At 34.8% G+C, this 12,296-nt stretch overlaps 2 protein-coding genes across 4 annotated transcripts; one reads left to right on the top strand and one right to left on the bottom strand.

Annotated features, from left to right (window-relative positions):
• The first annotated feature begins 1,706 nt into the window (after positions 1-1,706).
• On the top strand, positions 1,707-7,734 carry LOC113237012. 2 transcript variants are annotated; one of them, XM_026473255.1, is made up of 2 exons: positions 1,707-1,907; positions 5,913-7,734. In XM_026473255.1, the coding sequence occupies exons 1-2, from the start codon at positions 1,817-1,819 to the stop codon at positions 7,121-7,123; spliced, it is 1,302 nt and encodes a 433-aa protein (XP_026329040.1). In that variant the 5' UTR covers positions 1,707-1,816; the 3' UTR covers positions 7,124-7,734. The 2 variants fall into 2 exon arrangements, with proteins under 2 accessions (XP_026329040.1, XP_026329045.1); XM_026473260.1 differs by lacking the exon at positions 1,707-1,907 and adding an exon at positions 3,712-3,872.
• A 202-nt stretch (positions 7,735-7,936) lies between these two features.
• Positions 7,937-11,478, bottom strand: LOC113237022 (eukaryotic initiation factor 4A). Of its 2 annotated transcripts, XR_003311003.1 has the most exons (8): positions 11,370-11,478; positions 10,518-10,896; positions 10,197-10,411; positions 9,655-9,802; positions 9,284-9,415; positions 8,783-9,006; positions 8,475-8,680; positions 7,937-8,021 (listed from the first exon to the last, which is right to left on the bottom strand). XR_003311003.1 is itself a non-coding variant. In XM_026473266.1 (7 exons), exons 1-7 carry the CDS (start codon positions 11,390-11,392, stop codon positions 8,536-8,538), a joined length of 1,266 nt encoding a protein of 421 aa, XP_026329051.1. In that variant the 5' UTR covers positions 11,393-11,477; the 3' UTR covers positions 8,099-8,535. The 2 variants fall into 2 exon arrangements, 1 of the variants encoding a protein (XP_026329051.1); XM_026473266.1 differs by lacking the exon at positions 7,937-8,021 and having other exon boundaries at positions 8,099-8,680; positions 11,370-11,477.
• Between the last annotated feature and the right edge of the window lie 818 nt (positions 11,479-12,296).

A 12,296-nucleotide genomic window follows, 5' to 3' on the forward strand; every position in this document is an offset into this window, starting at 1 on the left:
AAAAACAAAACATCGATTTACGACAAATGTAGTCCGCACTCGTATCGTACACAGAAGTATAAAAATAAAAGCAGGCCATGCCTTTTGCAATAAGGCGTATTTAAAAAAATTGAATCAACTTATGTACATTTAATTAAAATAAAATAAAAATTACCTTAGCGTAACAACTTTAACAGTATTTTAATAATTGCTCAAAATGTAAACCATTCCTCTCCAAGCAGATTCTTGCACGTTTTTGAATATTGTCTTGTATTTTGTTCAGCACTGTAGTGTCACTTTTCACTTGTGCAAATGCACTTTCAATTTTTAGTTTCAATTCGTTGAGGCTTTGGGCCTCCTCCACATACACGCGGCGTTTAATTTCGCCGCACAAAAAAAGTCACAGGGTGTGAGGTCTGGTGACCTGGGTGGCCATGGAACGGGACCCCCTCGGCCGATCCAGCGATTCCCGTATTCCATATTTAAATAATTCCTCACGTCGATAGCGTAATGTGGCGGTGCACCGTCATGCTGATAATAAAAATGGATGGATGGTTAATGAGGGCTAGGGGTACGTCGGCCATCAAATCAGAGACTATGCTTTGTAGCATATTGAGATAGGTGCCTCCGGTGCAATAAAATACGGCCCTAGAATTTTATCACCGACAATCCCGGCCCACACATTTGCACTAAAACGCACTTGGTGATAATTGTCTGTTATCATGTGCGGGTTGCGATACGACCACCAATGTTCATTATGTTGGTTGTACAGCCCCACACGTGTGAATAGGGCTTCACCAGTCCATAAAATGCACGCATCGGGGTGTGCGATCAGCCACTCGCAGAAAACTCGACGAGGCAGCGCGTCTGCTTCATTTACCGTTTGCACTTTTTGAAAGTGATAAGGGTGCAATCCAGAGGTGTTGAGCAGCTTCCACACAGCGTATTGGCTAACGTTGAACCGTCGAGCTGCATCAGTGTACTTCGTCTGGGATCTCTCTCGAAAAAATCGAAGATTTCGTTTTCGATTTCCACGGACAGTCGCGGCCTACCACGTCCTTGGGCGTGTGAAGGCGTCGTAAACTGGCCATGGTCTAAAAGCGTCTGTATGACATGCAGAAACGTTTGGCGGTTGGGGACTGTAGGACTTGCTATTCCATAATTGCGAAGGCGAGGAATGCTCTCTGACTCGTATAGTCTCTGGGCTCCGTTTAGGCTTTCATCACTTATAAAATAGCACTTGACCATTTCAAAGTACTCGCGGTTTGTATACATAGTGACACGTGAATGCGTTTTCAATAGCGAGATAGCGTTGCACACACGCACAAAGTGCTACACGGACGTGTGACGACTGAAGTGACAGCCGCCAATAGCGTTCGGCGCGGGCGGCGGCTGTGGCGGCATTTTGCTTTGATTGGCGAATCCGCGTGGTTAGCGTATGGCATTCATTCATAGACGCATAGTCGTAGTAAATAATAATAGTGTAAATTGGTAACCAATTTTTGTCGAGTATTACTTCGGAATAAATATTTTCATTTTGAAAATAGACCTATCAATTTTTTTTTGAAAATGGAGTCTTTGAATGATACCTAGCGGCTGGAAAAAATTTGGACGATGACTAAAAAATCATCCTGTATAACTAGTTCAATAAACAGATAGGTACGTTAACATGCATCACGTCTTATCAATTTGTCACTACTTCAAGCAAGGAGATAGATAATTAAATGATAAAGGTTTATCATTTGCCCTAGCCAGTTCGTTTGAATGCTTTGTACGTGCATGTGCACTCTATTAAGTTTTCTTTCTATTTTTTGTGTGTTGATTAGGCAAAGTTAAAATGAATCAGACGAGGGCTCTACGAACTCCAAGTGCTTATTACGCAAGCAATTTCAGTTATAACTACGCTGCTGTTCAAACTAAAGAAAATGGTAAGCAAAAAGCGATGAAAATACTTTGTCACTTTGAACGAACTGTGAAAACGTATGACGGTGGTAGGTAAACCTGGCCTTGTGGGTGAACGGCTGCTTCTCAAAAGATCGACGGCTCGAATCACCGTGTGGTGGCATGTACTGTGGCTTTATTTATTAGTTGCAAATTTATGAAAGTTTGTTAACGATGAACGAAAACATAGTGATGAAACTTGTATGTCCAAGAATGACTATGACTTAAACCTCCTCCTTAGAGAAGGCCCGTGTCCAGCAGTAGGACGTATAAACTGTTGACGATGTGAAAACCTAGTTGAGATCAATAATTGCCTCTTATGTCCGAAACAATTACTGTCAAATAAGTAATATTCGATCAAATCTAAAGACAACGCCAAGTATGAAGCTTCATTCGCGTCATACGTCTTTTAATTTGGTCGATACAATTTATTTTATTTCATTAATTATTATTATTTGTTTATGAAGGAAAAAGTGATTAAACCCATACTTCGATAAAGTTCTCTAATGTTTAACTAACTAGCTATTTGGATGAGGTTTTTGGCTATCTGCGAAGGTTTACTGCATAATAATATATGTATACCAGTGAGAGTAAAAATAAGATAGAAAGCGGAGGCAAATATATTTACTAGTTAAGTCATTTACTGATTATTTTTAGTTTGTATTATCAGTAGCTAATAAGTACGCGACATTAATATTAATCTAAATGTAATTAATGCGCTTTATTTCGTTATATATATAAAATAGTTTACAAAATCCTTCGAAATATGCTAGCGTAGTAGACTACCATCTAAATTCTCTCTTTCAAAAGAACATGTGCTAAGAAATTAGATGTATACGGGTCGATAACGATGTCTGATACTTTTATAATAATTATTGTTAAGTATGTAATTTACAGACTTAAGACACTAAGATCCAGGAATGACGCAAATCTCAAGAATTGCCTACTTTTTACAAAAAGCGCAGCCTCTTCATTTATTCACTCAATTTGTATAATTTTGTAAACATAAAAAATATGAATTGTTTTACATTTTAAACCTACCAAAACCCACTTATAACCTTATTGTATCATAATCATCATAATGTATGTTTTGTATGCATTATTACAATGTCCGTAAAACGAAATTTCAGAATTATTTATGTGCTACAAATTTTCGTGTCTTTGAGTTACATTTCGACAATTTGTTTTCAAAATAGCGCTAAATAAGGTCATCATCTTATTTATTCACTAATTAAACAAACCGTAATAACTTTACGGTTTCTAAAATCTAACTGATTTACAATAGCAAATTTTGATAATATGTTGCCTCTGTACATAAAACTTCCTTCAATAATAACGAATAACAAGGATCTAATATTGATGTATGTTGCGAATTCAGCCATGCACGAATAGTGCAAAATTCAATTATAGTTATTTAGACAATTGGCTTAATTTACAGGTAAAATTAGTATGGAGTGCATATCCGGACAGTCTTGACACAGAAACATTTGTAGTTTAAATTTTAATTAACTGGACAAAGATGACTTTTGTTATCTTGCCCGTTCTTGATTAAAAAAAATAAGAATAGTGAACTTTTCTGTAACCCAGAAGGTGCCTATAAAGTCGACAACAATATTGAATTATGTACATACTATGTAGTTAAAAACAGGTTTAATGAATCAATAATAATAAATATATTAATAAATTATATACAGAGAATAGCGACAAACTACACCGATATCGATAAAATTTTCAAAACATACTTATCCATCTCTATTCGTGACATTTGACATTATTGTTTTGAACCTTGGGCGGAGTGTTTTGAGTGGAAAATGGAAATTAAACTATTTTAACTTTGTATGCGTGAGTCATAGTTGTAAAATTTTTTTGGATACAAACATGATCAACATTAACTTGTGCCTTGATAAACTAAAAGTGGTTACCGGTTCTCTACGTAATTATTAAGATACAATGTAAGTTCTTTATTCTTCGATAGCTCAGAAATTTCTCGTCCGTATTTAATATGATCGTGACTGTATCGGGAGACTGGTAGCAGCATTTCTGCGAAAATACAGTACTCAGATCAGGTCTGACCGTGAATCTTGTCATCTAATTGTACATTCGATGAAAATCAAATTAACTTCAGGTACCACTTCGATTTACATCCGAAAACAATATGCATGATAAATCGTTCAAATAAGGTTGATATATTCATAATCTTTTGGAAGGTTTCAACATTATTTTCGTGCAGACTGTGGTAGCTTCATATTGTATATAAATAATTACTCTTAAGACGTGTTTAGTCATCTACAGCAAAATCTAATGTGATCGTCAATATGACTGGACCAAACGAGATCGCAAATCAAACTGTGCGCAGTATTTAGTACCTATTTGCCACCTATAATAAAATATTTGTTATTTTTGTGCTAATGAATATATTAAAGGAATAAAGTGCGCAGCCACTCTGACGTCTGGTTGACTGACAATTTTTATTTAATCATGGTTTTAACAATATATAATCTATGTCTTTGTCATTCCATTTATGATTCAAACATATTTTTTATCACTATTTGAGTAAAAGATATTTAAATAAATTCTTATTAAAGCACCTGCATACGTTTATGGCAACTAATTTGCTCTGTGCAATTGCTATAGTTGTTTCACCTGGGTATGGTGATGTTTGAGATTTTCTGTTTCTAGTGATGTAGTGATGTAAAATTGAATGAAAAATCTGTTTTAAAATCTAAACAAGATAATTTACAATGAAGAGATGATAAGTTTATAAATTGATCGTCATAGATTTATAAGTTTATAGTCTATAGTTTAGAACAAGTAATAATCATAAAAATAATAATCATAAATTCTAAAAAAATTACACAACAAATTAAAAAAACTCAACAATAAACAAAGAAAGAGTCGACAACAAAGCATAAAATTAACAGCAACCATATGAAATTTGAACAATGACTCTAAAAACATGCAAAACTCAAAACAAAAAAAAACCAAATTTTTACTTAAAATGACAACTGCAACAAAATATTGTTTGTTTTTGGTATATTAAAACAAATTTTACTATTTCTTTTCGTAACCCAGTTGAGAGATTAGTTAAAAATAGCATGTTTAAAATAAATATGTAATGATAAATGTATATTTACAAAGAGCAACCCTCAGAGTTACTTGCTCATTCTTCTCAGGGGAATCAGCCATGCGAATGAGCAGTAGAGTTTAATCAGTATGATGAGTTCAAGTTTAATTTGCTTACCTGTGAAAAAAAGATAACTTTGACTGTTGGCCTTAGCTCTGTAGAGAAGACACTGATTTCCGTAACACCGGTCATTGAACCTATTTCGGAAGCCAGGGCCTTACAATGAAATGTAACTTTTCTGTTCAAATAAAGAATTATTATTGTATTACTTTTTTTTTTTCATGACTATGTGCAGGGTCAAGCTTGACACTTAAGATTTAAGTCCAACTTTAGTTTAATCCAACCAAGCAACAGCTTATAAGAACAGTCCCAAGTACAAAATGTCGAGCTTGATGTGCTCTTGTTCAGCAAAAAATAAAGGAAAACACTAGTGAATGGTTGTGTTGGATAGTACAACACATTAGCAAATACGCAGTAAAAGAACTATAAATTTTTTTACAATAACTTTAATATTCTTTTCAAATAACTTTCTAAAGATGTTTCCTACAATAGTGAAGAAATATGATTTGGGTAGTAAAAAGAAGTATTAAACATATAAATGACACTCTGCTAAAATCGTGAGAAAATAAAAGTGGTCAGCCAATCTGACATGAGAATACTGGCTACTTCATTCCTTATTAAAGGAATGAAGTAGCCTGTATTCTCTTCATTAAGTAGTAAATAACGTGCACGGTTTGATCTGCGTATCTCATTTGGTCAGTCATCCTGAGTCACCAATCAAATAGAAAAATAGGGAAGATCGTCCATTCAATGTATACTAAGATTATACACATTGATACATACCTAAAATCGACTTTTATATTTCCAGATTACCATAAAATGCATGGATCACGACGCGTTGTAATATTCTGCCTTCTCACCACAATTTTGCCTTCAGTACTCATTATTATACCTTTATACCTGCGGAATATTAAGTATGCCGATGTTATGTATAAGATATCGGATTCCGATGTTATACAAATACATAAAGGTCAGTCATCAATATTCTGTCAAAAACATTCCCTGAAGATGAACTCTACATTCAATGCATTCCAAATGAAAGGCAGACCAGAATTATCTGACAAAAGAAAACATATAAGATTAAAGAAGTCTATGTTTTTACCAGATGATACTTTAGAATATTGGGGATTTTATTTATTCAAAGGAGCCACAGTAGAACTAAAAGCTTGCTCTAGATATGATGGCTCCAAATTACTGGTAGTCAAAGGTGACAAAATGCTGAACACATGTGGTATTCTTGATGGAGACAAATATAAAAGAAACCAACATTTTGTACAAAATCAGGCTCATGTTGTAGCTACATTGGAAAATCCTGACAAAAAGACTAAACCCATTCCTGATATAGTACAAAATCCTATTGAAGACGAACTTTTTTTTGAAGGAAACGAAAATGACATTGAGACAAAATATCAAGATTACTCCAATATACTACGACAAAAGAAAAGGTTCAAGAGAAATACTAAGGTACCACTACACAATCCAAATACAGTTTTGGATGCAGGCGTGAACCATGGAGGAAATGCAATCAATCTCACCACTAATGAGGACAACTCTGTTTCCAGCTTTGAAACCAGTTTATATGAATGTTACCATGACAATATGCTCCTAAATCGTTTATTCCCATATTCTAGCCAGTGCAATAGCACAGACTACTTGAAAAACACCACTACACTCAAAGTCGTCCACAATATCAGTGATGATGGATATTATTATTATATATTTTATAGCGATAATGATTTAGTAAGTAACGATATTCATGTCATATTTGATATTTATAAGCCAACATTCCAATATGTGAACATGTCAGCTTCCAAAATATGTCTCAATAAAACAGAATGTGAATTCGATGTAGGATTTCTCAGTGATGAATTAGTTATAGTGGAAATGCCTACTAGTGATGGTTTGAGAAATGATGATGATGCTTCCATTCTTGTATCGGTTTGTCATCCGAGGGTGTCTATTTATGTAATTTTTCCCGTAGTTGTACTTTTATTGATATTTCTATTTGCATTTTTATGATACTTGGTGAAAGTAACATTGTATTATATTCTTATCAAAGTTAATGTTAACAGAAATGTGATATTAATTTATTAAGAAATTATATCACTTTATGGAAGTACATAAGTAATCAATACGTAAAGAGCATTATTAATGTTGTCTTGTGTCAAGTAGTAAAGATAGTACATTGAGCTTTTATACGTATTAATCTGATGTTGTTATTCCACTGACGATGTTCATAATTTACTGTGATAACCTGATTAAAGGTTTAGTCATTTATTTGCTGTACAAACTTGGTACATATAAAACTTGGTATATATAGATTTAGTAATGACTTATGATTATGAGAAATTGTTACCTCTGCTAAGTAAATTTATAACCAAAACTAAGTTCAAATATAATAAAGCAATATTAAAAACTACTGTTTATGACCAAAATTATTCTTTCGAAAGTTTATTCATGAAACACAAAAACACCATCACTACATTTCCCTATTGTATTCCCAAACTAAAAAGGAATAAATATGTACATACATACTACTTTGCAATACACTGTAGTTAATGACTAATACGATCTAAGAGCTTAATAAAAAACAGCTCTGTATTCTCTTTAAATGGCTCCAGGGAAATGAACATTGCGCTAATTTTGCTCAAGCGGAAACAGGAACCTTAATTATATCAACTTCTTCAAAAGTCATGATTACTTTGAACAAAATTTATTCCAAAAATATAAATAATTTGAAATGAACATAAAAACCATGTAGAAAACAAATTCAAATGTAAAATGCAAAAGCAATAGGGAATACAGGATACAATTAAGGACCTGTCAAAAGAAAGTAACATATTAAGGAAATTTTGATTTATTATTTCCACATAGTTGTGTCCAAAGTGCGTTTCAACAGGCTCAGTAGGTAGATCTTCTGCAAACAAAATTTATTCATTGAGTACAATATTTGTGAGAAATTAAGGTTCCGATCGGGAATGGAGCGCTACAATCTCACATCAATAAACAATACAACTAAGGTATTTCATTATATTTATTTACCGTAATACAAAAACAGTTACCATATTATGTACAACTGGAAAAAAGAGTTACAATACATTGTTTCCTTCTAGTACTTTTGTGATTGAAATAGCCTCTCCAGTACCCGATGAGCCCTCTCTGCAAGCGGCAGAGAGGCCTGCGCGGAACGGGGGCCATCCGGCCGAGCCGGTCTTACTCCTAACTATGTATATTAAACTTATATTGATACGTCTATTATAGAATAATGCATTCATTAATTAAACTAAAACGAATATATCGGTCCAAATAAAATGAGTTCCAATAAAAAATTCGGCACAGCGGTATTTAGGAGTCTGCTCCTAATACTCACACCTCATAAATATCGCAATAGAACGCAGGACACAAAGTATAAACCAGGAAAGCTTAGGCCCTTAGATGAGGTTGGCCACATCGCTGGGCATTTCAGTGATAGTAGTATGGTAGAAGTCCTCAATATCCTTCAGTGCTCTCTTGTCCGCTTCAGTCACAAAGTTAATGGCGATACCTTTACGGCCGAAACGACCTCCTCTTCCAATTCTGAAATAAAAATGTAACAATTCGTGAACCAATTTTATAAAATACACTAAACAAATCGACATTGCATAAAATTCCATTTAAATTAAGTTTTTTAGAACATACCGGTGAATGTAGTTCTCGCGATTGGTTGGCAAATCGTAGTTGATGACGCACGAGACTTGCTGTACGTCAATACCACGAGCAAGCAGATCAGTGGTGATGAGTACACGCGAAGATCCCGTACGGAACTGCCGCATGATGACCTCACGCTCGCGTTGATCCATGTCGCCGTGCATTGCAGACACGGTGAAATCGCGTTCATGCATAGACTCTGTCAACCAGTCTACCTGCAAAACAATTTATGATATGACTAGCTAAGGCAATAAAATATTAAAACAAACTGTAAATAATTAATTAAGAGATTATGATTATTTTCATACACAGCACATGTATACTTAATAGTAAACATTACTTGAGCAATTGTCAACCTTGCATTGAAGTGCTTCAAGTGCACTCTTCATTTGTTTTCAGTTTTTTGATGCATCATATAATTAGAGAGAGGCAAGTCAATGGCCAGTTGCATGGAAATATTGCTATGACTATTAATGGTACACCACAAAATACCTTGCGGCGGGTGTTGCAGAAGATGACAGCCTGAGCAATGGATAGAGTATCATACAAGTCACACAGGGTCTCCAGTTTCCATTCTTCCATCTCAATGGAGATGAAAAATTGTTTAATACCTTCCAGGGTTAGCTGTGAATAAACAGAAGTTATTATTATTACATCCTTATAACCTTACATCCTTATAACAATGGAAACTATGTTTTAATCTAATGTACTACATGACTTTCTTTACTACATGAGATCACAGACAAAAGTACAATAGAGACTAATAATAATTGTACGTAATATACTACCCAGCATCCATTAGTCATACAATCAATTTGTTTTCAATTAAATAGAGGTGATAATCTTATAAAATGTGTACACACCTCTTCCTTCTGTACAAGAATGCGGACAGGGTCTCTCATGAAGCATCGAGACACTTCAAGCACATCATCAGGCATGGTAGCTGAGAGCAGAATGACCTGCACATCTGCAGACAGCATCTTAAACACATCATGAATTTGATCCTTGAACCTGGAATGTAGAAGCAGGTATTGTTTTAAGCACCTTATCTTAGAAAGATGTTTTCAGTAATAACAGAATGATACTAATCAAGTTGTATAAACAAATGAATATTTTCTATCAAAATAAATGCACATTTTTGTGCAGTAGGGAACTAAATAAACTAATTTTTTGTGAAATTACTCCACTAGTTTCTTCTAGCATACCATGCCACGGTATGCTAGAAGACGTCGGTTCGAATCCGGCCGGATCGAAGGAATTTATTCTGAGTGTTCAATCTTGGTATTAACAATTATAACACACTATCATTATTAACCTTTTAAGGCTCAGCAACAAATGAATCATAACATGTGTAGCCTTCTTTTTAAATCCAATATAGCTGTATAACAATTATGTATAAACTCACCCTCTAGACAACATTTCATCAGCTTCATCCAGCACGAACAGCTTGATGGTATTAGCACGCAAAGCTCGGCGAGTGATCATATCGTACACTCGTCCTGGTGTTCCCACCACCACATGTACACCACTCTCCAGCTGGCGGATGTCTTCACGCACATTGGTGCCACCAATGCAAGCATGGCATTTAGCATTCAAATGATCACCAAGAGCTATCACCACCTAAAATTAATGTCAACACTTATTATCCGAAATCACACCGAACATTGTTATTTAACACTGCACACAATACAATATTGATTCGCGGCAAACAATGGCGAATGCGTACCTTTTGAATTTGCTGCGCCAGCTCTCTAGTCGGCGCCAGAATGAGTGCTTGACATTCACGAACACTAGTGTCAATTTGTTGCAGAATAGATATAGAGAACGTAGCAGTCTTGCCAGTTCCAGACTGGGCTTGAGCTATGACATCACGTCCTTGGATACATGGCATAATTGCGCGCTGCTGAATAGCCGACGGCTTTTCGAAACCATAAGCGTATATTCCTCGCAGTAATTCTTCTTTTAAGTTCATGTCATCAAAGCTTTCCACGACTTGATGCCAGTTTGTGTCCAAAGCGCCTTCAGTTTCCAAGCCGGGTGGCCCATCATAGTTAACTTGATCCTTTGATGGCCCATTTTTGGAATCCTCCGGCCAATCTTCTGATCTGTAAATACAACAAAATGTTTTGTTAGTGGCGATCACTGAAATAATAACAGATCACATACGCGCTTCATTTTGTGTTAAGATATCGAGGAAAAATCATTAAAAATTACAAGTGGCAGCAAGGCTGCTGTCAAACTGGCATTTTGAAGTTGCATATAAATCACTTATTACTGAAGGAGCATTTTACCAAATTATTATACTAAAGACGATGCTGCTTTGTATATTAAGAATTCTACATAAAAAAAAAGAGTAAATTACATTTAGGTAAAACACGTGCACTATGCCGAACTTGAAGTAATGTTCTGCCAGCGCCATGTTGGCAATCGGCGACCGTGGAGAATAAAGCTAATTCCGCCGATATAGCGAGATCTACGTTGAAACAAAACTATCCTTCAATTCACCCATTAATTTTGCCACACATAATTCCGTTTATGTTATAATTTGGGTCTCAAATATCACACAAACTAAACTTACCTTCTTTCAGGTGAATAAGACATGTTCCAATCGCGGTAGCTGAACGGAAAAGAACTAGCAAGGTCAAGTTGAGTTTCACAGAAGCTTTTTTTTATGTAATTCAATAAACCGTTTTTTTGCAACTTAATTTATCTTACACCAATTTTATAATTTTTTTTAAAGATTTATGAAATTGCTTTAAATTTTGTAAAAGTGCAGTATCACAAGTTGATGCGTAATACTAAATTATTGGGATATAAAACAACGGAAGTACGTCCGACAACTTCAGTGAATTTTGTTATGGTAACGTTCCAGTGAATTAGTTTTAAGAAATTGTCTATGGTTATTTTATAAGCTTTTAATGTTTTCCAATGTTCACAAATATTCGTGTTTTCACAAGCACTTATTCTGTTATCCGCCTTTAACAAGGATTAACAATTTTATTCATTTCAATTATATTCAAAATTTCACACGATCTGTTTATAGGTTCCGCATACACATTATCAGAGAGCTGTAGGTTTTATACAAAACTGGAGGTGTCATCGATAGACAGTCCCCTCCAAGGTATGTATGTATCTTTTTCCATCCTCTAAGGTACGAACATATTGTACCAAATAAAAAATACTACCGCACAATAAAAACTAATTTTGAATCGATTTTTTCCATTCCACTATCGAATTCACCGCGTCATGTCCTCCATGAAATATTATGTCGTCTTGCGCCATACAAATAAAAAAAAATGTCTGCGACATCCAGCCTAGCCAAGGATGGAATTATATTCCATAAATAAGTCTAACTTTTTACATTAATTGCTATTTATCTATTTTAACATATTTTTTCACGTCAATTATATTGATTCAACTTATCGATTCATCATTATCATCATAAATTTAGCCTAACTTCACTTATGCGAATCCACTTGACTTAATTGTCACGCACTGAGGTCGC

Source organism: Hyposmocoma kahamanoa, unplaced genomic scaffold (genome assembly GCF_003589595.1).
Source record: "Hyposmocoma kahamanoa isolate Upper Pololo Valley unplaced genomic scaffold, ASM358959v1 102, whole genome shotgun sequence".
Classification (NCBI taxonomy): Eukaryota; Metazoa; Arthropoda; class Insecta; order Lepidoptera; family Cosmopterigidae; genus Hyposmocoma; species Hyposmocoma kahamanoa.